This window comes from Chiloscyllium plagiosum, chromosome 3 (genome assembly GCF_004010195.1).
Source record: "Chiloscyllium plagiosum isolate BGI_BamShark_2017 chromosome 3, ASM401019v2, whole genome shotgun sequence".
NCBI lineage: Eukaryota > Metazoa > Chordata > Chondrichthyes > Orectolobiformes > Hemiscylliidae > Chiloscyllium > Chiloscyllium plagiosum.
The window spans coordinates 68,502,137-68,526,476 of record NC_057712.1 but is presented as its reverse complement, the minus strand read 5'-3'; the positions used below and the strand labels follow the sequence as shown (position 1 = coordinate 68,526,476).

The following is a 24,340-nucleotide window of genomic DNA, read 5'->3' as shown; positions in this document are numbered from 1 at the left end:
TAAGCCTCCCTTTTTCTCTTCAGTCAATCTCTACATTGGTCTATCTAAGATTCACGAGATTTAATGGCTCCCACACTTTTTCTTTATTGGGCCATTTTGGCCCTGTACTGTCCATATTTCATTCTTGAGTGCATTCTACTATTCTGAGAGAGATTTGGCTTCTGGTCCAGTCAGCCAAATTGTACCTGATCTTATCAAAATTAGTCTCTCTCTCCCCCCCCCCCCCATTTAAACCTTTCATTTCAGGTGCATTTTCTCCTTTTCCATAATAACTTTCAATATGGAGTTATGATGACTGTCTGCAAAATGCTCCCTCACTGATCCCTCAATTACATGCCCACTTTCATTACATAAAATTAAATCCAGGATCACCCCTCCCTTAGAGGAGTTATAAAGCTTTCCAGGATTTATTTTACTAATTCTGCTCCTTTCACACGATATTTCCCTGAAATTTGCCCTACATATCTGCTGCTTTATTTCTCTGGTCTATCGGGGGACCTATAGTACACTCCCAACAGAGTTCTACATATAGCTTTATTTGACGAGCCTTCTAAGATGTCATCCCTCTTTAAAACTATATTGGATTCCCTGATCAAAACTGTGACACCATCTCTTTTAATCTCCTGTCTTGCCTGAAGACCCCATATCTTAGACTGTTGAGCTACCAACCCTACCCCTTTGAATCATGTCTCTGATAGCAATGACATCATACTCTCATGGTTTAATTTGTGTCCCCAACTCATCTGCCTTGTTCATCAGACTCCTTGCATTAAAATAAATTCTATCAAAACCCTGCCAAACTCGCTTTGTCACTTAACTGGCCTATCATGACTCAATTGCTGCCTCATCTAATTTTGGCTATTCAACTTCCCCTGCTGAACATTCTGTCTGGATCTAAGGGTAAGTCTAAACCTTTCCTAACTGCACCAGCAAACCTCCCCCCAAGGATGCTGGTCCCATTCTGGCTCAGGTCCATCTTGTCTGCCTTGTACACGTCCCACTGCCCCCAAAATCTCAGAAATCTAAAGCCATTCCCCCTGCAGCATCTCTCCAGCCATACATTCTGGTTTTATACTCACTTACATGTGGCACTGAAAGTAATCCAGTGATTACTATCTTTTAGATTCTGTTCTTTAGTCTACTTCCCCTTGCTCCCTATGTTCTGCTTTCAGAACTTCATCACCTTTTTCTGCTTACATTCTTGGTACCAATATGTACCATGATTTCTATCTTTTTACCCTCCCACTTCAGAGGGTCCTGCAGCCATTCAGTAACTTCTTTGCTGGGACCAGGGAGGCAACGTACCATCGTGGAGTCTCTTTTGCAGCATCAGAAATGCCTATCTGTTCCCCTTACGATTGAAACTCCTGCCACTGCCATTCTTTTTCCTCCCCTCTTGTGCTGCAGACACATCCATGATGTGATCAAGTTGGCTACCACTGCTTTCCCCTGTATGGTTACCTCCCCCAACAGTATCCAAAACTCCTTACCCTTAAACTGTATGTAACATTCAACCACATTATGGTGGCTGCTACCCAGGGCCACTTTCACTATGAGGTCTGTAATTAGTCCTCTCTCATTGGTTAAGACCAGATCTGGTCTCGCCATTTGTCTCTCTTTGCATATTATTTGCTGATTCTGCAAGTTTGTTTATATTATTATGCATTTTATAGCATTTATCCAGTATTGACTATCATGCCCACCAACCCCTCAAAAAGGTATAGAACAAACTTAAATGAAACAGTTCTCTCCATTTGGCAAAAAAAAGCTAATAATGTTGCTTGATCAAAGTTTGTGAGAAGATTTGTAGCTCGGGTGCTCGTTGCTGTGGTTCTGTTTGCTGAGCTGGAAGTTTTTGTTGCAGACGTTTCGTCCCCTGTCTAGGTGACATCCTCAGTGCTTGGGAGCCTCCTGTGAAGCGCTTCTGTGGTGTTTCCTCCGGCATTTATAGTGGCCTGTCCCTGCCGCTTCCGGTTGTCTGTTTCAGCTGTCCGCTGTAGTGGCCGGTATATTGGGTCCAGGTCGATGTGTTTGTTGATGGAGTTTGTGGATGAGTGCCATGCAAGGACTGCACAAAACACGATATAGGACAAACACAGGAAGACAGCTAACGATCCGCATCCATGAACATCAACTAGCCACGAAACGACACGACCAGCTATCCCTAGTAGCCACACACACAGACGACAAGCAACATGAATTTGACTGGGACAACACTACCATTATAGGGCAAGCCAAACAAAGAACAGCCAGGGAATTCCTAGAAGCATGGCACTCATCCACAAACTCCATCAACAAACACATCAACCTGGACCCAATATACCGGCCACTACAGCGGACAGCTGAAACTGACAACCGGAAGCGGCAGAGACAGGCCACTATAAATGCCGGAGGAAACACCACAGAAGTGCTTCATAGGAGGCTCCCAAGCACTGAGGATGTCTCCTGAAAGGGGACGAAACGTTTGCAACAAAAACTTCCAGCTCGGCGAACAGAACCACAGCAATGTTGCTTGATGTCCCAGAAATGTGATTAATGAACATTTTGATTAAAAGCTGATGCTATTGATTTAGTTTTGAGTTTAGTCAAAAGACTCAAGCATTGTTATAATCTTAGTTCTACCAAAAAATAGAAGCTTTTGTCTTGCTGTCCTTGTATATATTGTTACTTTAACTTATAGGTAGAAATAAGATTGGTTTAGCTCTGTATTTTAGAGTTAATTGGTAGACTTAAGCAGTTCAGTCTGAGAATTCTGAAAGCGATTTATTAACCTGAGCTGACTTTACATGGAAATGGATCAATTTCTGAGAAATTTCTGAATTGCTGAGTTTTGTTAGTGATTTCAGAGATATTAGAGAGAAATGATTTGTCTGTCCTGGGGAAAGATAGTCACTGAGAAATTGGAACTGCTGGTTAGCTGGTGTTTTGATGATTTGCCATTGGTATAATTACAAGTCTTGATTCAAAGTTCATTTTTGCAATGCTGGCTTTAAAAGCTACCTTAAAGCATTCGAATGAAAACTGAATTAAGAACTGACTTAGCCGAGAAGTTATGAATCCTTTTCAGCCTTGCAGAAAAGGAAATTGTAATAGATGTTTCTTGTAGAGCTTTTACATTTCTTCAGTCTTAAATATTGTTTGTAAGACCAATTTTTAATCATGTTTTGTTGTCCTTTAAAGTAGTGGTGCATTACCTTCTTCAACTGCAATATATAAATAAAAATCAGTAGGGCACTCGGTCTTAAGCGTGCTTAGCCATTCTGTAAGATCATAGTTAATATGATTACTCTATATTCCCGTATAGCCATGATAATCTTTCACTCCACCATCCCCTCATTAAGAATCTATTTACCTTCACCTTAAAAATATTTAAAGATTGCTTCCATCACTTTTTGAAAAAGGGTGTCCCGAGACTTTGAAACATCCAGAGAAAAAAGTTCGCCTAATTTCTGTCTTAAATGAATGACCCTTATTTTCAAACATGACCTCTAGTTCAGGGTTTGCCATAAGGGGAAGCACCTATTCTACACCTGCCCTGTCAAGGCCTCTCACGATCGTTTAGTTTTCAATAAAGACACCTTCTGCTTTTCTTAATTGCAGTAGCCTGTCCATGTGTTGGGAACTGGGAATAGTGTAGATTTAGAGGTACGAGCTTGATAGGCCAAAGAGTCTCTCCTGTACTGTGTGATTCTATTACTTCAATTTTTCCACATTGGACACCCTATCCATCCCAGTTATGAGCTTAGTAAACCATCTCTGAACTGCTTCCGTTGTATATGTATCCTTCTTTAAATAAGGCTACCAGTACTGTACACAATACTCCAGATATACCAGTATAACTGAATATACTACTTTTGAATTCCATTCTACTCGCAATAAAAAAAAGAATGTTTTTGTTTGCAGCTCGAGGAACATTGGATCAGCGTTGAGGAGTTGGAATCTGAGCTGCAGACATTGCGCCACATCAGGGAAAGGGAGTGTTACCAGAGCACTTTGTTCCAGAGGGTGGTCGTACCTCTCTGAGTAAGTAATTCAGAATCAGTCTGTAAGCAGGGACAGGAGGGTGTGATTGCAGATGAGGCAGGTATGAGGACCCATGGGATTAACATTGAGCAACCCTGGGCACAGCAATTGTTAGGTTTTATAAGATTCTTGCAAAGTATGCGGATGACTGGGGTCTGCAGGGAGAATGAGCAAACTGACCGCAGCACCTTGGTACAGGAGGCTATTCAATTGAGGGAGTGGTTGTTTTAAAGTTAAAAATCACACAACACCAGGTTATAGTCCCAACAGGTTTAATTGGAATCACACTAGCTTTCGGAGCACTACCCCTTCATCAGGTGATAGTGGAGGACATAATTCTAAGGCACAGAATTTATAGCAAAAATTTACAGTGTGATGTAACTGAAATTATACATTAAAAAATAAACCTTGATTGTCTTGTTGAGTCTTTCATCTGTTTGAATACCATGATAGTTTCACTTCTTTCATGTGTAAATCACAAAACGTTTTTAAAAAAATAGTTGCATTCTCAGTTAGCTGTAACAATGGGTATTAGCTAAATAATATGTTGGAGGTGTTAGCCCCCTGTGTTCTCTGTCTATTCTATGATGTTTAGATTGATTCTAATCTAAGAAGTGAGATAACAGAATTTTACATGAATTCATGCAGTTGTAACTCTGCAAGTACAAATTCACCCCACAAAATATGTGCATGTGGGTCTTTGTCTGTCTGTGTATGTGTGTCTGTCTGGGTTGGGGGTTGTGAGTGTGAGAGAGAGTGTATATATGTGTGTGTGTAGTGAGTGTAGAGTGTCTTAAGTCTGTGAGGGGGTGCGTGTGAGAGTGTGCGCGTGTCTGGGGTGGGGGGTTGTGCGTGTCTGTGAGAGAGAGTGTATATGTGTGTGCATGAATGTAGAGTGGTCAAAGCCTCTGAGAGGATGCATGTGTGAGTGTGGGGATGTGTGTGTCTGTAAGGGTTTGTATGAGTGTCTATGTGCGTTTCTGTGTATGTGTGTGTCCGTGTGTATGTATGTGTATAGGAGTAACTGTGTGTGTGTATAGCGCAATGGTGGTCACCTGTAATGTGACATGAACCCCAGGTCCCAGTTGAGGCCCTCCCTCTGGGTACCGAATGTAGCTATCAGCTTCTGCTCGACCGCTTTTCACTGTTGCCTGTCCCAAAGTCCGCCTTGGAGGATGGTCACCCGAAGGTCCGAGGTCGAATGTCCTGGACCACTGAAGTGTTCCTCAACTGGGAGGGAACACTCCTGTCTGTTGAATGTTGTGCGGTGCCCAGTATTCCGTTGTCGTAGCCTTTGCTCGGTTTACCCAATGTACCATGCCTCAGGGCATCCTTGCCTGCAACGTTTAAGATCGACAGCGTTGGCTGAGTCACATGAGTACCTGCCACGTACATGGTGGGAGGTGTCCCCACGTGTAATGGTGGTATCTATGTCCACACTCTGACACGTCTTGCAGCTCCTACCATGACAGGGTTGTACGGAGTTGTCCTGAAAGCTGGGCAGCTTGCTATGAACCATGATTTGTTTGAGGTTTGGCAGTTGTTTAAAGGCAAGCAGTGGAGGAGTGGGGAAGGTCTTGATGAGGTGCTCATCCTCATTGATAATGTTTTGCAGGCCACGAAGAACATGGCGTAGTTTTTCAGCTCCTGGGAAGTACTGAACAATGAAGGGTACCCTGTCAGTTGCAGCACGTGTCGTCTCCTGAGGAGGTCTGTGGCATGTCGGAACTGGCAGTCGATGAGTTGGGCATCGTACCCCGTTCTTGTGAGAGCATCTCTGAGTACTTCCAGTTGCCTGTCACGTTCCTCCTCATCTGAGCAGATCCGGTGTACGTGTAGGGCCTGTCCATAGGGGATGGATGTTTTAATATTTTTTGGGTGGAGGCAGGAGAAGTGTAGCATTGTGAGATTGTCTGTGGGTTTGTGGTAGAGTGTGGTGCTGAGGTGGCCATCCTTGATGCAGATGGATGTGTCCAAGAATGAGACAGATAGTCGAGAGTAGTCCATTGTGAGTTTGATGGTGGGATGAAACTTGTTGATGTCACTGTGTAGTTTTATCAGTGACTCCTCGCCATGGGTCCTGAGGAAGAAAGTGTCATCAATGTACCTGGTGTATAGTGTTGGTTGGAGATCCTGCATAGAGAAGAAGTCTTGTTTGAACCTGTGCATAAAAATGTTGGCATATTGGGGTGCAAATTTGGTCCCCATGGCTGTTCCATGTGTCTGGATGAAGAACTGGTTGTCAAAGGTGAAGACGTTGTGATCAAGGATAAAGCAGATGAGTTGTAGGACGGTGTTTGGAGATTGGCAGTTGTTGGTGTTGAGTACTGAGGCTGTTGCAGCGATGCCATCATTGTGGGGGATGCTGGTGTAGAGTGCTGAAACGTCCATTGTGACGAGGAATGTTCCCAGTTTGACTGGTTCGTGGGTGTTGAGTTTCTGTAAGAAATCCATAGTGTCACGACAGAAGCTGGGGATCCCCTGTACGATAGGATATTACAGTTGGGGCTTAGACTGTTCTATGCAGCTGTTACAAAGACATGTTTACAAATAGTTCAAAGCTGGAAACTAAATAATCAGAAGTATCTTATTGAATGGATAGACAGGAAGGAAAAGGTGTTGAGTAGCATTGTCTGAGGAGCACCCTATCAAATACCCTCGTTCCCTTCCATCCCATCCCAATCTCCCGGGAGCCCTCCCTTCCCTCTGGCTAATTGTACCAGTTTCCCTTTGCTGTGATTCATTGATACAGCACACAAGCAATAGAGTCCAACCTCATCTGCTTATTGAGTTACTGAGTAAGGGTCACAGAACTTTATCTTGCCATAGGGGAAAGTTTAAAAGAAATGCTTATTTTGAATATTCTATTTCAGGACTTTTGATTTATAATCTAGCAAACGTTGCTTGGAACTGTTGGCTAACATAAACATATTTGATCTAATGTGCTGGTTAGCTCAGATGGCTGGGCAGCTGGTTTGTGATGCAAAAAATGTGAACTCAATTGCACTGGTTGAGGTTGTCCCGAAGAACGCTCCTTCGTAATCCCTCCCCTCACCTGAGGTGTGGTACCCTAATGTTAAACGATCACTGGCATCTCTCTGTAGTGAGAGAGCAGCGCTGTGATCTGATAAGACTGTGGCAACTTTTTTTGCATTGGGTGGCAAGGGTTAGTTTTGGACAGACTTATTTTTCTGATTTTACCATGTGTGTTTGACCATATCTGATGAAAAACCTGGCTTATTTGTTGATTGGCTGATTTCCAATCACAGTTACCCCACTCTTGATAAATCATTGTTGTCATCAACATTGCACTTAAAAAATTGATTGTGCAAAGTTGAATAAGAAATTTACTGATGATATTTCACTTGTGTGTAATGCATCATGACATGGGACCAGTTATTTCAATTGTTAGAACATGATGCTTTATAATGTTAACGCTTTGGTTTAAAAACCATATACCGCGATGTATCTTGAATAGTCCTCTTTTAATTGTCCCACTGGGAGCTGTGATCAGCAAACCTCCAGGGATGAGGGTGCTATATTAAAAGAGAGCAACTGCAGATCTTTCTAACTTTCTTTTCATGAAATTGTACTTCATTCATAGAATTTGTAAAGATGCAGTTCATATTTAACAATATATAAAGTTCAGAGCATGCATTTATTTCAATGCATTACATGGCACTCCCATTTACAGAGTATATTTACAGTACTCAGTTCATGTCAAATAATTGTTTTTTCAAAAATATACTTTATTCGTAAACTTTACAAAGCATAACAGTTCAAGTTGACTTTACATGAAGTGAAGTTGAGATTGGTTTCTTTAGCTGCATGAGGTCCTCTATGATGTTGTAGCTTATATTTACTGTACAGATTCCATGTCAAAGACTCAGCCTAACAGATTTTACACAGTTTCCAGTCTCTTGTTATCCTGTGGCAGCAGGACCTTAGTGAGTGAAAATGAAAGAACTGCGGATGCTTTAATCAGAAACAAAACAGAAATTGCTGGAAACACTCAGCAGGTCAGGCAGCATCTGTGGAGACAAAACAGTGTTAATGTTTTGGTCCTGTGACTCTTCGTCAGAAGAGTGTTCTGATGCTAGGCCTTAGTGAATGTTTTTTTTTCCCCACTCATGCTCGTGCGACTGCTGCCCAAGCTTTAAAGCATCCCTCTGTAAGTAGTCTTGGACTAGGGAATGTGCCAATCTGCAACATACAGTCATCAGGAGCTTGTTTTACTGGAGAGTCAGCAGGTTTTGACCAGACCAAAGTGTAATTTTCACCAGGTTGATGGCCTTACAGGCTGCAATTGGTTTATCTGTGTGTGTGTTCCTGGCAACAGCTCATACAGCAGAGGGTCCTGAATCCCAGAACTGCTTGCCAAATCCATTGCATTCTCTTCCAGACGTGCTTTGCAAAACCAAAATTTGAAATGTGAGGTAATGTATTTTGGTAGAAGAAACATGGAGTCACAATACAGGCTCAATAGTAATGCACAGTTAGAGAAGGATATTCTCCCATTAGTTGAAATGTCAGAAACTGGGAGTCACAATTTAAAGATTGTCAGCAAGGAATCTAGGAATGAGATGAGAACCTTCTTTATCTAGAGAGTTATAAGGATTTGGAATGTGCTATCTGGGAGAATATGCTCTATATGAGGTGTTAACAGAGAGCTGGATATAAATTTGAAATTGATGAATTTAGAGGACTATGGAGATAGGGCTGGAGAAAGGGTACCTCTTTTGGAAGCCAGTGCATACATAATAGGTAAAATGGCCTCCTTCTGTATTGTAGATTATTTCATTCAATAATACTTGGAAGTTGGGTGGGGTGGACTGGGAAAGGAGGTGAGCAGCGAAGATAGTTGAGGAACAATTGCAGATGTTCATAGAGTCATAGAGATGTACAGCATGGAAACAGACCCTTTAGTCTAACCCATCCATGCCGACCAGATATCCCAACCCAATCTAGTCCCACCTGCCAGCACCCGGCCATGTGCCTCCAAACTCTTCCTATGCATATACCCATCCAAATACCTCTTAAGTTTGCAATTCCTCTGGCAGCTCATTACATACATGTACCACCCTCTGTGTGAAAATGTTGCCCTGTAGGTCTCTTTTATATCTTTCCCCTCTCACCCTAAACCTATGCTCTCTAGTTCTGGACTCCCTGACCCCAGGGAAAAAACTTAGCTTATTTACCCTATGCATACCCCTCATAATTTTGTAAACCTCTATAAGGTCACCTCTCATCCTCCGACGCTCCAGGGAAAATAGCCCCAGCCTGTTCAGCCTCTCCCTATAGCTCAAATCCTCCAAACCTGGCAACATCCTTATAAATCTTTTCTGAACCCTTTCAAGTTTCACAACATCTTTCCGAGAGGAAGGAGACCAGAATTGCACGCAATAATCCAACTGTGGCCTAACCAATGTCCTGTACAGCTGCAACATGACCTCCCAACTCAATATCCTGACCAATAAAGGAAAGCATACCAAACACCTTCTTCACTATCCTAGGATTCTTGTGGAATTGGACAGGGTCGGCGTGGAACAACGGTTTCTCCCAGTGAGAGAGTCTGGAACTGGAGGACAATCCCAGGAAAAAGGGTTGCTCATTTAAGAATGAAATTGGAGCATCCCTTCCCAGAGGGGAATGAATCTGGGAATTCTGTAGCACAGAGGGCTGTCTAGACCAGGTCTCAACATTCATTCAGGGCTCAGGTGGACTGATTCTCTCAGTAAAATCAGGGAGGAAACTGGGCATTTCGGGGAGAGGAAGGAAAATGAAGGTGAAGACTATTGAAGAAAATAGTTTTTGGCTTACAGCAAAGACAGGGAGGCAAAAAACAGGAAACTGCAGGCCAGTTAACCTGAACTCGGTCGTTGGTAAGATTTTAGAGTCCAGTATTAAGGATGAGATTGCAGAGTACTTCGAAGTGCATAGTAAAATAGGGTTGAATCAGCATATTTTCAAGGGAAGGCCATGCCTGACAAATGTGTTAAGAACTTTTATAGAATCCCTACAATGTGGAAGCAGGCCATTTGGCCCATTGATTCCACACCAACTCTCCAAAGAGCATCCCACTCAAACCCATCCGAGGATGGAATCAAACCCATAGCATTGGTGCTGTGAGGTAATAGTGCTAACCACTGAACCACCATGCCGGAGGAGGTAATGAGCAAGTTAGATGTGAACGTGATTTTTGTGGATTTTCAGAAGGCCTTTGATAAGGTGCTGCTAAGATACCAAAATAGTTAGTGCAGTGAATAGTGAAGAAAATTATCTGAGTCAAATGTGACCTTAATCAGATGGACCAATGGACTGAGGAGTAGCAGGTGCCATTTGATTTAGATAAATGTGAGGTGTTGTATTTTGGTAAGGCAAACCAGGGCAGGACTTATGCAGTTAATGGTTGGGCCCTAGGGAGTATTGCCGAACAAAGAGACTTAGGAGCGCATTTCCTTGAAAGTGGAGTTGCAGGTTGGCAGGGTGGGGAAGAAGGCATTTGGCACGCTTGCCTTCATTGGTCAGAACATTGAGTATCAATGTTGGGAGATCATATTGCGGATGTACAGGATATTGGTGAGACCACTTTTTTAGATTACTGCATACAGTTCTAGTCACCCTTCTACCGGAAGGATGTTGTTAAACTTGAGAGCATGCAGAAAAGATACAAGGATGTTGCTAGGACTGGAGGGCCTGAGCTATAGGGAGAGGTGAATAGGCTGAGGCTTTTCTCCCTGGAGTGTTGGAGGCTGACGGTGACCTTAGAGATTTATAAAATCCTGAGGGACATGGATAGGGTAAATAGCCAAGGTCTTTTTCCGAGGGTGGGGGGAAATCCAAAACTAGAGGGCATAGGTTTAAGATGAGAGGGGAAAGATTTCAAACAGGAGTCAGGCCTAACTTCTTAACGCAGAAGGTGGTGCATATATTGAACAAGCTGCCAGAGGAAGTGGTGGTGGTGGTGAATACAATTAGAACATCTAAAAGGCACCATGATGGGTATATGATTAGAAAGGGTTTTAGAGGGATAGGGGTCAAATGCTAGCAAATGGGACTTGGTCAGATTGGGGTGTCTGGTCAGCACGGTTGAGTTGAACCTAAGGGTCTGTGTCTGTGCTAAATAACTCTAAATAATGAAATAAGGTAAGAGCCCATGATGTTACAATAAGGTACTGGCATGGATAGTGGATTGGTTGACTGGCAGAAGCCAAAGAGTGGGGTTAAAGGGATATTTTTCCGAATAGATGCTGGTGATTATTAGAGATCCGCAGGGGTCTGTATTGGGAACACAACTATTCATATTTTACATTAACACTCTTGATGAAGGAGCTGAGATTGCTATTGCTAAGTTTGCAGTTAAGACAAAGATAGGTGGAGGAGCACGTAATGTTGAGAAAGCAAAGGGGCTGCAGAAGGACTTGGACAGGCTATAGGTGTGTGCAAAGAAGTGGCAGCTTGAATACAATGTGGGAAAGTGTAAGGTTATGCACTTTGGTAGGAAGAATAGGCACAAATTATTTTAAATGGGGAACAGCTTCTGAAATTTGGAGCACAAAGGGACTTAGGAGTCCTCGTTCAGGATTCTCTTAAGATTAACGTGCAGATTCAGTTGGCAGTTAGGAAGGCAAATGCAATGTTAGCATTCATTCCAAGAGGGCTTCAATGCAAGAATAGAAATGTACTGCTGAGGCTGTGTAATGCTCTGCTAAGACCACATTTGGAATATTGAGAGGGCCCCTTCTGTGAGGATGGATACACTGGCGTTGGAGAGTTCCATCGGAGGTTTACAGTATTGAACCTGGGGACGAAGGGCTTGTCATATGAGGAGACGCTGAGTTTAGATGGGTGAGGGGAATCTGATTGAAACTTACAGAATAGGGATAGGCCTGGACAGAGTGGATGTGGAGAAGATGTTTCCACTAGTAGGAGAGACTAGGACCCATGGCCACATCCTCAGTGTAAGGACAATCCTTTAGAACTGAGATAAGGAGAATGGTTAATCTGTGGAACTCATTGCCAGAGGGCTATGGAGACCAAGCCATTGATTGTATTTAAGATAGAGATAGATGTGTTCCTGATTGGTAAATGGATCGAGGGTTATGGGAAGAAGACAGGAGAAATGGATCGAGAAACAAATCAGCCATGATCAAATGGCATAGCAGACTCAATGGCTTGAATGGCCTCATTCTGTTCCTATGGCTTATAAGAGGAAGAGAGAGCCAAAGTAAACATAGACTCCTTAGAGAATGCATCTTATGAAATTCCTTCTGGAAATCCAAATACAGTGGATCCACCAGTTCCCTTTCATTGACAGGTTGTTGTTTCAAAAGCATTTATTGCTCATTGTTACAATCCAATTTGAGACTAAAAAAAAAGTTTTGTTTTGAAACTATAAATACAACAAACTAAAACCAACGTCGGCCACACATTACTTGGTAGTTAACTAATACACCGAACAACAGAAAATGTGTATTTAAGCATAATGTGACCAAAAACCCAACTCACATTTATACATTAACAACCTGCTGTCTGCAGAATTGCATGTTTTTTTAAAGCAGGAACCAGCTCAAAGTTACTCTTGGCTTCCAAAAATCTTGTTTTAACATCATTTTTGATAAGTCTTAATGTCTCATATGCATAGCAAGATTATTTCCACTCAGGCTTTGAGAGTTCATTGACTAAAATGTCCATCAATAAGGACCACTGTGTCTTCTCCTGGCGAGAACAATGTAAATCTTCTGGTGTCCTTGAATTCCCATTGACCCTATCTTTACAACCAGAGAACAAGCTCTGAGAAGCATCCTCCCTGGTGGCAAACAAAGAACAATCTTTATTACCAGCCTGTTCACAGCAGTTGCTGTTTTCCTTTATTTCCGTCTCCGGGATCTCAGTTGAAAAGTCTGTAAAGCTAACTGTTCCTTTCTTTATGTTCAACAAACAGCATCTTTATTCAAGTAATGAGGTAAACCAAGTAGAAACTAAGTAATTTAGTTCAACTTTTGCCATGGAGAACATGCCAGAATCCATTACAAGAAGCTATTAGCAGGATATTATTTTCTGACTTTCTCAGTCAGGCAGAATCTGAATTGTTTTGTGAAAGGGAAATTGTATTTGTCCAATTTATTTAATTCCTCAAAGAATTTAACAAGGTGAATGAAAGGGTACTTGTAGATGTAGTTTCTTGAATTTTCAAAAGATATTTCTTTTTAGATTAGATTCCCTACAGTGTGGAAACAGGCCCTTCGGCCCAACAAGTCCACACCGACCCTCCGAAGAGCAACCCACCCCTCTCTGACTAATGCACCTATAAGATGCCATTCATAAAGCCATTGCACAAAGTAAGATGGTGTAGGAGGTAATATATTTAGCATGGGTAGAGGATTGGTTAGGTGACCAGAAGCAGAAAATAAGGATAATGGGTTATTTTGGGACTGGTGGACTAACGAGAAGAGTGCTGCAGGGACTGAGGCTGCCACTATTTACCATCTGTATTAATGACTTGGATGAAGGGACCAAATGTGAGTTGCTAATGGTGCAGAATCAGGGGAGTCAGTTGTCACAATGACATAGAGCCTACAACAGGGTGTAGATGGGTTTGATGTGAGAGTAATATTATGGATCATAGAGTCGTAGAGATATACAGCATAGAAACAGACTCTTTGGTCCAACTCATCTATGCCAGCCAGATATCCTAAATTAATCTAGTCCCATTTGCCAGCATTTGGCTTACATCCCTGTAAACATTTCCTATTCATATACCTGTCCAGATGCCTTTTAAATATTGCATTGTACTGGCCTCCACCGCTACCTCTGGCAGCTCATTCCATACATACACTAACCTCTGCATGAAAATGTTGCCCCTTAGGTTCCTTTTAAATCTTTGCCCTCTTATCTTAAACCTGTGCCCTCTAGTTTTGGACTCCCACAGCCTATTTACCCTATTCATGCCACTCATGATTTTATAAACCTCAAAAGGTCGCCTCTCAGCCTTCAACACTCCAAGAAACATAGCCCCAGCCTAGTCAGCCCCTCCCTATAGTTCAAACTCTTCAACTGTGGCAATATTGTTATAAATGTTTTCTGAACCCTTTCAAGTTTCACAACATTCTTCCTGTAGGAGGGAGCATAATGTGGAAAAATGTGAACTTGTTCAGTTTGACAGGAAGAATAGAAAAGTAATATATTAACATCACCACCCCACAACATGTACATGTATGCATGTACATGTTGCGGGGTTTGCTTGCAGCTGGGGAATGGTAGCAATTGGAGATGGTCAGTAAATATCGACCTTGCCAGTGACGTCAGAGCTAACTAAGTGGCACATATTTGGTTCATTCTCCATTTTCAGCAGGCACTAGACAATGACAGCACAAAATCAGTTTTACTTAATAATTTCTTTTTTAAATCTGTTTCAGCTACTGCATTCTCCCAGCTTTTTGAGATTAGTTAGAATTGGTAACTTCACTATCCACCCCAAACAGTATCATTGATTTTTTTTCAGTAACACCTATACTGTCTGTTTTCCTTGAAATGTGATTCCTGCATTTAAGTTGCAACTGCTTTATACCACTGTAATTAATCATCAATTTGATGATTTTTAAGTTTGAAGTTGGATTTCTATAGAATGTCTACCCTGCCTTCATAATTCAAAATGTGTTTTGGACTCCCTTGCAATTAAGACTATTATATCTGCAAGAATTCTTGCATCCTGAAATCTCCTTTCATATCAGCCATTGGGATCTTGAGGAGTTATGCTCCCATAAGGTGTTTAATGGAAATAACTACCTAGTTTTGGTGTGCCAATGGCAATTGAAGTAAATTGACTTTGTTGAAGTTAATGTTTAGTTTATATCGCTTATCTTTAATCAGTATGATGTGAAAAATACTTTACATTGTATAATCTATTAAAATAAATGAACATTAGAGGGTTTTGCATAATATAAAAGCATGTGATTAAATGTTCATCTCAAGGTAAACAACAAGTACCGGCTACTCTGTTTGTGAAGCAGTCTGAGTCACAAGATTATATTATTACAGGCACCATTCCTGTGCAGATGCCATGAAATTGGAAACAAAAGCATTTTATTGAACAGTGTGGAAGGGAAAAGTAATCAGCTTTGAAGTATTCTACCATGGAGACTAAAGATTTGAAAAAGAGAAGACCAGGTTATTTTGCCAGGTAATCTTTTTCAGTTATTTATCTATTTTGGAATTTGCTGTACATTATACTGTGTTTTAATATTTATTCAAAAAGGATTTAAAGCAAAGCAAACATTTTTTTTTAAGAATCCACAGAATGGAAATGCTTGTCCATGAATATTTCCTTGCTTTGAGGTGACTTTACTATAGATGGGTTGAGCTTGTTGACTCCTTAACTGTCTGAAAAATAACTGTTTCATGGAGAATAAGAAAGAAGATTGGTATTAATGAGATGCAATAACATCTATGTGATCGGCTATTTTGTAGTTTGCAGGGGAAGTAATTCTTGCTCTTTATTTAGTTTCTAATTTGTGACCTTTGTACTGGAGGCGAGTGTCTGCATTGGTGAGTGGTGCAAATAATCCTTAGGTAGTTACGTTATAATAAAAAATTAACAAGTGTATCTGTTTCATAATAATGCTCTGTCCCCAAACCCCACAAGTGTTCCCTCTTATTATCAATGTGAATTGTTGCTGCTGTACCAATGGTGATTGCTGTGTTGTGAGCATTGGCCTTTTCCGATTTTCTATTTTTGATATTTTAGAGTTACTAAGCTCTGGGTTCTTGTCCACTACTCAATGTTTAGATCAGAATTGTATAAGCTATATTACTAAGGTAAAAACAATGACTGCAGATGCTGGAAACCAGATTCTGGATTAGTGGTGCTGAAAGAGCGCAGCAGTTCAGGCAGCATCCAAGGAGCAGCGAAGCTATATTACTGCATACATTAGTACAGTGTCTAGAAAAAGGTATTTATTAAACCAAATGTATATAAGACCATGTATAAAAAGTGCATAAGGAATATGATTCATCCTTTATATGTTGAAGAGTTGCATAATAATTAGGTACTATCCTGTAATCTTGCACACAATCAGTATTTTGATAAAACCTGTTAAAAAGCACTGGGATAACTGGACCAATAGTGGATGTGATGAAGAACACTACATGAGGGCTTGCATACCAGGGATCAGCAGAAGCCAATAGAAGTTGCATGGAACTATATATTCCTTATTGAGTAGTGTTATAAAATTCCTGGGTTGAAGCAAAGAAAAGCTCTTAAGTTTGTTATTGGGGTTTGGGATTTGTTCTTGAATTTATGCTGAAGGAGAGAAATTGTGCAGTTTCTCCATTGTGGAGGTGGTGATGGAGAGATGGATTTTTTTTTGTCTAAATTTGTCCATAATAGATGGCATTCCCCCTTGTCCTTGTACGTACAATAGGTCCCTGTTTTAAGTTGGCCTATGTTGAGTCACTGTGCTTTAAAGTTTCAACGCTTTTAAGATTGGTATTCTAATTTGCATCTTCAGTTTAAATTTAATATTGTTTCGTATACTATTTCACATTTTCCTCATCGCATATTGTTTCACAACTGTAGTGATGGTCTGATTGGTATCATTCTGAACTGAGAGCAATTGAGGTGTTTTTTCACATTAAGCAAACCACAAAAAGGAGCTCTTTTTAAAGTCAGAGAGAGGGAGATATTCGCTATTTAAAGTGGGTAAAATTTATTTCCTTGTTTTGGGCTCATTTAGCTGAGAAATGCAACATATATTACTTGGTCTCTAGGTGTCTGACTCTACAATCGTCTGTTTAACCTTGGAGCCCCAAATCTGGTCCTTCTCCAACTTGCCATTGGTGAAGCAGAGGGACTTTTTTTAATTGTAAAAATATACTTTATTCATAGAAAAAAGTCTTTGGTACATGTATAGTTAATGAAGCCATTCAGATCTGTACTCTCTTTACTTACAGAGAAAAAAATTAAAACTTTGATGTTCACCATTCTCTATATTTACTGTCAACTTTTTAGCATTTAGCTGAGGCATCAGCAGCGCCCAATTACTGAATGAATCCCCATTATTCTTTGGCAGAGGGCCTTAAATGGTGGCCTTTCCCTACTGTGCCTTGGTGGCCAAGCCCCAAGCTCTAGCGCATTCCTCAGCATGTCGTCCTGGACCTTGGAATGTGCCAGTCTGTAACATTCAGTCAGGGTCAACTCCTTCAACGGTAAGACCAGCAGGTTTTGGGCAGAAAAGTTGATGGTCCTCCAGTCATAGTTGATGTTCATCTCAGTGTGGTTGGAGATATCTGCCAAACCATGGTGACCAACCAAAATGGGAGAAAGTTCATTCGGGAAGGTATTGAACACATAGATTTTGTTAGGAACTTGCCTTGATAGCAGACCATCTGCAAAAAACCTCCAAAAAAACTCATCTATCTGATCTACCTGGCCCACTTGTGGCAGATCTGAAGGTTGTGTAGTGGACTTGGTAGCCACTTCTGAACGCAAGTCATTCCCAAACCCTAAGTATCTGAAGCATATGAAGAAAGACAGACTTTGCGAGTTATATCATTTGACTTTACACAATATATTTCCAAATCAAACCTTTACAAGTTATTTCATTCAGGAAGGCATGGTTATTGCACATGTACAGTATAGTTTTAACAACATACATAAGATCCTTTGGATGTTTCTTGCCCGGAAAAGTCAAATTCAGATTTTAACTTTTAATTTTCCACTGTTATTTCACTTTGTTGCGATTTCCAGGAACAGACCTGTAGATGAAGTTACATGTCACAAAACCTATTTGGTTAGAATTTAAGGAATAACAGATGAATTGCTATTCTGGTATCAATATACCATCTCAGTGTGACTTGGACTTCAGTATGAAGGGAATACTTTACAAAACAAAATTTGGGAATGGAGTAGACAATGAAGAGCATATAGACTGGTGAAATTGCTAAATCTGTGGCTAATGAAATTTAATGCAGAGAAGTTTGATAATGGATTTTGATAATAATGGTGAGATGTGATACAAACTAAATGGTACCATTATAAAAATGATGCAGCAACTTGGGTTTATTTACACAAGTCTTTGAAAATGGCTGGGCTCAATGAAAAGGCTGTTTTAAATGTATAAGAACCATTAGTTTTATAAATAGGAGCATAATATATAAAGCAAGTGAGTTATGCTAAAATTTTATAAATTATTTGTTCGGCTTCAGTAGAATCTTGAATCCAATTAAGAGCATCACACAATAGTAACAGTATCAAATCCAAGGCAAGTATGCTGAGAAGATTTGCTGTTATGGTTCACTGGAAGCTGAACAGTAGTTCAGCTATGAGGAGAGACTGGAAAAACTGAGGTGGTTGTCCTGGGAATAGGGAAGGTTAAAGGAAAATCTCATAACAGGATTCAAAATAATTAAACCTAAGTAGATTAAGATGGGAAACTATTTGTGATGATGTCAGGGTTGAAAACCCAAGGTTTTTAAGGTAATTGGCAAAAGAACCAAAGGTAACATGAAACAAATTATTTTGTGCAGTAAATTGTTCACATTTGAAATATATTGTGAAAGATGATGGTGGGAGCAGACTCAATTATAACTTCCGAAGGGTAATTGGGTATAAATAGTTGAGGGGAGAAAATGATGAGTTATTGGACAAAGAGCAAGGGACTAATTAGCTAGTTCTGCGAAGGAGCGAACGTCGGCTGATTGTTCTTCCTCTGAGCTGTGTCATGGGTAACCACACTGGATGATGTAAATCAGATGGTCTTCTGGTGACATCTCTTTCATTTGGTAGCGGTTGTGGGTTTCCTGTGTATTTTGGGCATATTGCTTGAAATTATTGGTAGGCTCCAGCTCGGTTGCTTTAGCCTATTCAGAAATGATTGAAAGGATTGTTAAAGAAGGGCAAAGTATTACGGCTCCAACTTGTGTATTTCCTCTAATGATCTGCACCTTTAAAATAGAATCACAATCCTATGAAGTAAGTAGGAGCATCAGCAAACAAAATTTGACATCCAACTGCATGAAAGTTCACAATAGCCTGGTCAAAGCAGATGTCATAGGAGGACACCAATCATGTAAGGATCATGCTTTTTTAAAATTTTGTGTTCCTAAAAGATGGAGACTAAAACAATAGAAAGCTATTTTAAAAGCCAGGGTTTGAAAGGGTAGCTGCTGTTTTGAAAAACAAGTAGTCTGAAATTCATTGCAAACATTGACTGTTTGAACCAGCACTGATTAGAGTTGCAGATATTTTGGAGTTGAGGGAATGTAATATTGCAGCTTTTGCCAGCATCAAGGATTTGATTGATTTATGGACTATTGACCAGTTTTCAAAGACAGAGACCTTTTTGCTTGCCAACAGCTCTGTGATTGGTTCTCAGGTCACTGAACATCTTGGAGCTGCGATCAAGAGAGAATGAGACGTGTTCAGTTCTTAACCATTTCAGGAGTTCTCTTGCAGTCAAAACTTACTGTGAACCTGAAGCAAGCTGGTTTATCTTTCTTTCAACGATCATTGTAAGTGGAGCATCTGCAGGAAAACAACTGAAGCAAGGTGATGGCCAGTAGAAGAGCCACGAGGATAATCTTAACAACAGTACCTGGGAATCAAGTCCGCTGAACTGTCTTTCTAGATTTTGCCCCACTGTACATAATCTGTTTGTGTGTGTAAGTGGGAGTTTATAAGGGAATAGGAGTTTGAATTAGTATTGTATGTTAACAGTTTAGAACTGAGTACCTTTTAGCTAGAATCTAATTACTTGCAATAAATAGCGAGTAATAGAGATGTACAGCATGGAAACCGACCCTTCGGTTCAACCTGTCCATGCCGACTAGATGTCCAAAACCAATCTAGTCCCACTTGCCATCACCTGGCCCATATCCCTCCAAACCCTTCCCATTCATATACCCAATCAAATGCCTTTTAAATGTTGCAATTGTACCAGCCTCCACCACTTCCTCTGGCAGCTCATTCCATACATGTACCACCCTCTGCATGAAAAGGTTGCCCCTTAGGTCTCTTTTATATCTTTTCCCTCTCACCCTAAACCTATGCCCTCTAGTTCTGGACACCCCCACCCCAGGGAAAAGACTTTGTCTATTTACCGTATCCATGTCCCTCATAATTTTGTAAACCTCTTATAAGGTCACCCCTCAGCCTCCGACGCTCCAGGGAAAACAGCCCTAGCCTGTTCAGCCTCTCCCTATAGCTCAAATCCTCCAATCCTGGCAACATCCTTGTAAATCTTTTCTGAACCCATTCAAGTTTCACAACATCTTTCCAATAGGAAGGAGACCAGAATTGCACACAATATTCCAACAGTGGCCTAACCAATGTCCTGTACAACCGCAACATGACCTCCCAACTACTGTACTCAATACTCTGGCCAATAAAGGAAAGCATACCAAACACCTTCATCACTATCCTATCTACCTGCGGCTCCACTTTCAAGGAGCTATGAACCTGCACTCCAAGGTCTCTTTGTTCAGCAACACTCCCGAGGACCTTACCATTAAGTGTATAAGTCCTGCTAAGAGTTACTTTCCCAAAGTGCAGCACCTCACATTTATCTAAATTAAATTCCACCTGCCACTTCTCAGCCCAATGGCCATCTGATCAAGATCCTGTTGTAATCTGAGGTAACCCTCTTCGCTGTCCATTACACCTCCAATTTTGGTGTATCTGCAAACTTACTAACTGTACCTCTTATGCTCGCATCCAAATCATTTATGTAAATGACGAAAAGTAGTGGACCCAGCACCGACCCTTGTGGCATTCCACTGGTCACAGGCCTCCAGTCTGAAAACAACCCTCCACCACCACCCTCTGTCTTCTACCTCTGAGCCAGTTCTTATCCAAATGGCTAGTTCTCCCTGTATTTCATGAGAATTAACCTTGCTAACCAGTCTCCCATGGTGAACCTCGTCGAACGCCTTACTGAATTCCATATAGATCACATGTATCACTCTGCCTTCATCAATCCTCTTTGTTACTACTTCAAAAAACTCAATCAAGTTTGTGAGACATGATTTTCCACGCACAAAGTCATTTTGACTAATCAGTCCTTGCCTTTCCAAATACATGCACAATCTGTCCCTCAGGATTCGCTCCAACAACTTGTCCACCACTGACGTCAGGCTCACTGGTCCATTGTTCCCTGGCTTTCTTAAACAGTGGCACTACTTTAGCCAACCTCCAATCTTCCAGCACCTCACCTGTGACGATTGATGATACAAATATTGTCTTGGTTGGTGTCAGCTTTGAGTTCTTGGAGCTGCAATCATTCAGGCAAGTGAGCATGTTCCATCACACTCTTGACATTGACAAGTTGGTGGACAGAACACATAGTTAGCAGATGAAGTTCAATGCAGAGAAGAGATGTACATTGGTAGAAAGAATATTGAAAGGGTCTTGTATGTGTACAAATCATTGTAGGTGGCAGGACAAATGGAGACCAGTTAATAAAGCATACAGTGACCTCGGCTTTATGAAATGGAAGTATAGAGTACAAGAGCAAAGTGGTAATGTTAAACTTGTATAAAACACTTGTTGGACCTCAACTAGGGTATTGTGCCCAATGTGGGAGCCATGTTATAGGAATGATGTGAATGCATTGGAGAGAGAGGAGAAAAAATTTACAAGATTATAAGGATAGATTAAAGAAATTGGGACAGTTCTCCTTAGAGAGATGACGGCTGAGAGGAGATTTGATAAAGGCTTTCAAAATCATCAACAGGCTGGACATAGAGAGAGAGATGCTATTCCCAGTTGTGAAAGAAGAAAGACTGAGAGGGCACAGCTTTAAATTGATTTTCAAAAGAAGCAAGAGTGATGTGAGAAAAACTTTCAACAAGTAGTTAAGGTCTGAAGTACACTGCCTGGAAGTGTAATAGAAACAGCCGTAATCCAGACATTTGAGAGGGTGTCATTGATTATTTTGACAAAAATAGTATGTAAGAGTATGGGGGGAAAAAAAGAATCAGGAAATGGGCACTTGATATTGGATGGCTGAAGAACCTGTGCTCGTACAATGAGCCTAATGGCCTTTTTCTGTGACAGATTGTGATGGTAATGCCCTTGTATATAATAAGAGGAAACGGTTAGATTTTCACTTGAAGACGCTTTTTGCATGTCATTTGGTGTAAATGTTACCTGGCATTTAACAATTCAAATGTGAATGCTCAAGTGCAGGCATGGATTGCTTTTGTATCAGAGGACACCTAAATGTTATTAAACATTGTAGATACACAAATATGTGTCACTTGGCGCAAAACAATATTTTGTGAATTTTAATATTCTTTGATTTGCTGATTTTGATATAATTTAGTCTGCAAATCAATGGCCAGCTGATTTTACACTGTCCTGTCTAAAATGTAGTTAAAAGTAGAGGCCTACACTGTGCTTGCACGCAAAACCTCTGCAGTCACTTCAAATATTTTAGCAGTTTCATTTGTTTACATTATAAAACTACAGACCTGCTTAGAGCATGCGCCTGAGAATTTACAAATATACCTGCCAACATTGCCCCTTTGATTTGGTAGCAAACAATGTATTGTACATCAGTTATATGTTCTGAAAAGTTATGCTAAATTGGCAAATTATAATGCATACTGCAAAAATGGTTTTGCAGTTTTGCATGTTGGAGATCTTAGTGCAATTATACAGAACCAATGGAATGCTGTGTACAGTTTTGATCTCCTTATCCAAAATCAGATACATTTGCTCCAGGGGGAATGCAACAAGAATTCTGTCAGTGGCTCTGGGGGTAGGGCATTGTCATGCAAGTAGCAATGAGTAGGTTAAGCCTATTATTGTTTGAAGATAAGATTGAGAAGTGATCTAATTCTAACCCACTTCTGACAGGATATTTCCTCGAAAACATAATTTCCTCTCTTGAGTGTGGAGTCACAGTCTTAGAATAAAGAGTTGACTAGTTGGGTCTGAGATCAAACTTTCATTCAGAGTAGTAAATCTTCACAGTTTCCTTCCCCGGAGGATTGTGGATACTTTGTTCTTGTGTATTCAAAACAGAGATTGATAGATTTTAACCATTATGGGAATTAATAGTGTTTGGAATGCAAGGTTAAATGATCAAAGTAGAGTGACTCTGTTGAATAGCAGAGCAGGCTTCTGTTCCCAAAGCTTCAAACTCTTGAGTCCCCCTTTCTAATTCTCTCCATTTTTCTTTGATCTTTTAAACCTATCTCTTTGACTGAGCTTTGGTCATTTATTGCAATTAGGAGGAGAAAGTGAGGACTGCAGATGCTGGAGATCAGAGCTGAAAATGTGTTGCTGGAAAAGTGCAGCAGGTCACGCAGCATCCAAGGAGCAGGAGAATCGACGTTTCGGGCATAAGCCCTTCTTGAAGAAGGGCTTATGCCCGAAACGTCGATTCTCCTATTTCTTGGATGCTGCCTGACCTGCTGCGCTTTTCCAGAAACACATTTTCAGCTCATTTATCCAATTACTTTGTACTGTGAATTGGAGTCAAATTTTGTTAGGTAATGCTCCTATGAAGTGCCTTGAAATTCCTCTCCATAACCTAAAGTAACCAATGATATAGATCCTTTATTCATTGCAACCTCGCTGTAAATCATCTCGCTCAACAACATCACTTATCTGTTACTGGAACACTGTCAAATCTCAAGACATTAACATACAAGCACATAGAATTAAAACATATTACATATTTGCTTGTTCTTAACCTAAATAACTTTTTTCTGGGTAAAACAATAGACAATAGACAATAGATAATAGGTGCAGGAGTAGGCCATTCAGCCCTTCGAGCCTGCACCGCCATTCAATATAATCATGGCTGATCATTCCTAATCAGTATCCTGTTCCTGCCTTATCTCCATAACCCTTGATTCCACTATCTTTGAGAGCTCTATCCAACTCCTTCTTAAATGAATCCAGAGAGTGGACCTCCACTGCCCTCTGGGGCAGAGCATTCCACACAGCCACCACTCTCTGGGTGAAGAAGTTTCTCCTGAGCTCTGTCCTAAATGGTCTACCCCATACTTTTAAGCTGTGTCCTCTGGTTCGGCACTCACACATCAGTGAAATATGTTTCCTACTGCCAGAGTATCCAATCCTTTCATAATCTTATACGTCCCAGTCAGATCCCCTCTCAATCTTCGAATCTCAAGGGTATACAAGCCCAGTCGATTCAGTCTTTCAGTGTAAGGTAATCCAGCCATTCCAGGAATTGACCTCGTGAACCTACGCGGCACTCCCACAATAGCCAGAATGTCTTTCCTCAAATTTGGAGACCAGAACTGCACACAGTACTCCAGGTGTGGTCTCACCAGGCCCCTGTACAGC

General features: G+C 40.9%; 1 protein-coding gene across 4 annotated transcripts in view; it reads left to right on the top strand.

The window, feature by feature from the left end:
• LOC122544600 (nuclear receptor coactivator 7-like) overlaps positions 1-24,340 on the top strand; it is a 122,593-nt gene that overhangs the window by 10,639 nt on the left and 87,614 nt on the right. For all 4 annotated transcript variants that reach the window (XM_043683925.1, XM_043683919.1, XM_043683927.1 and 1 more), the window contains exons 2-3: positions 3,904-4,023; positions 15,064-15,205. In XM_043683925.1, the coding sequence (XP_043539860.1) occupies positions 15,159-15,205 (47 nt within the window). In that variant the 5' untranslated portion in view covers positions 3,904-4,023; positions 15,064-15,158. The remainder of the gene's footprint in view (positions 1-3,903; positions 4,024-15,063; positions 15,206-24,340) is intronic.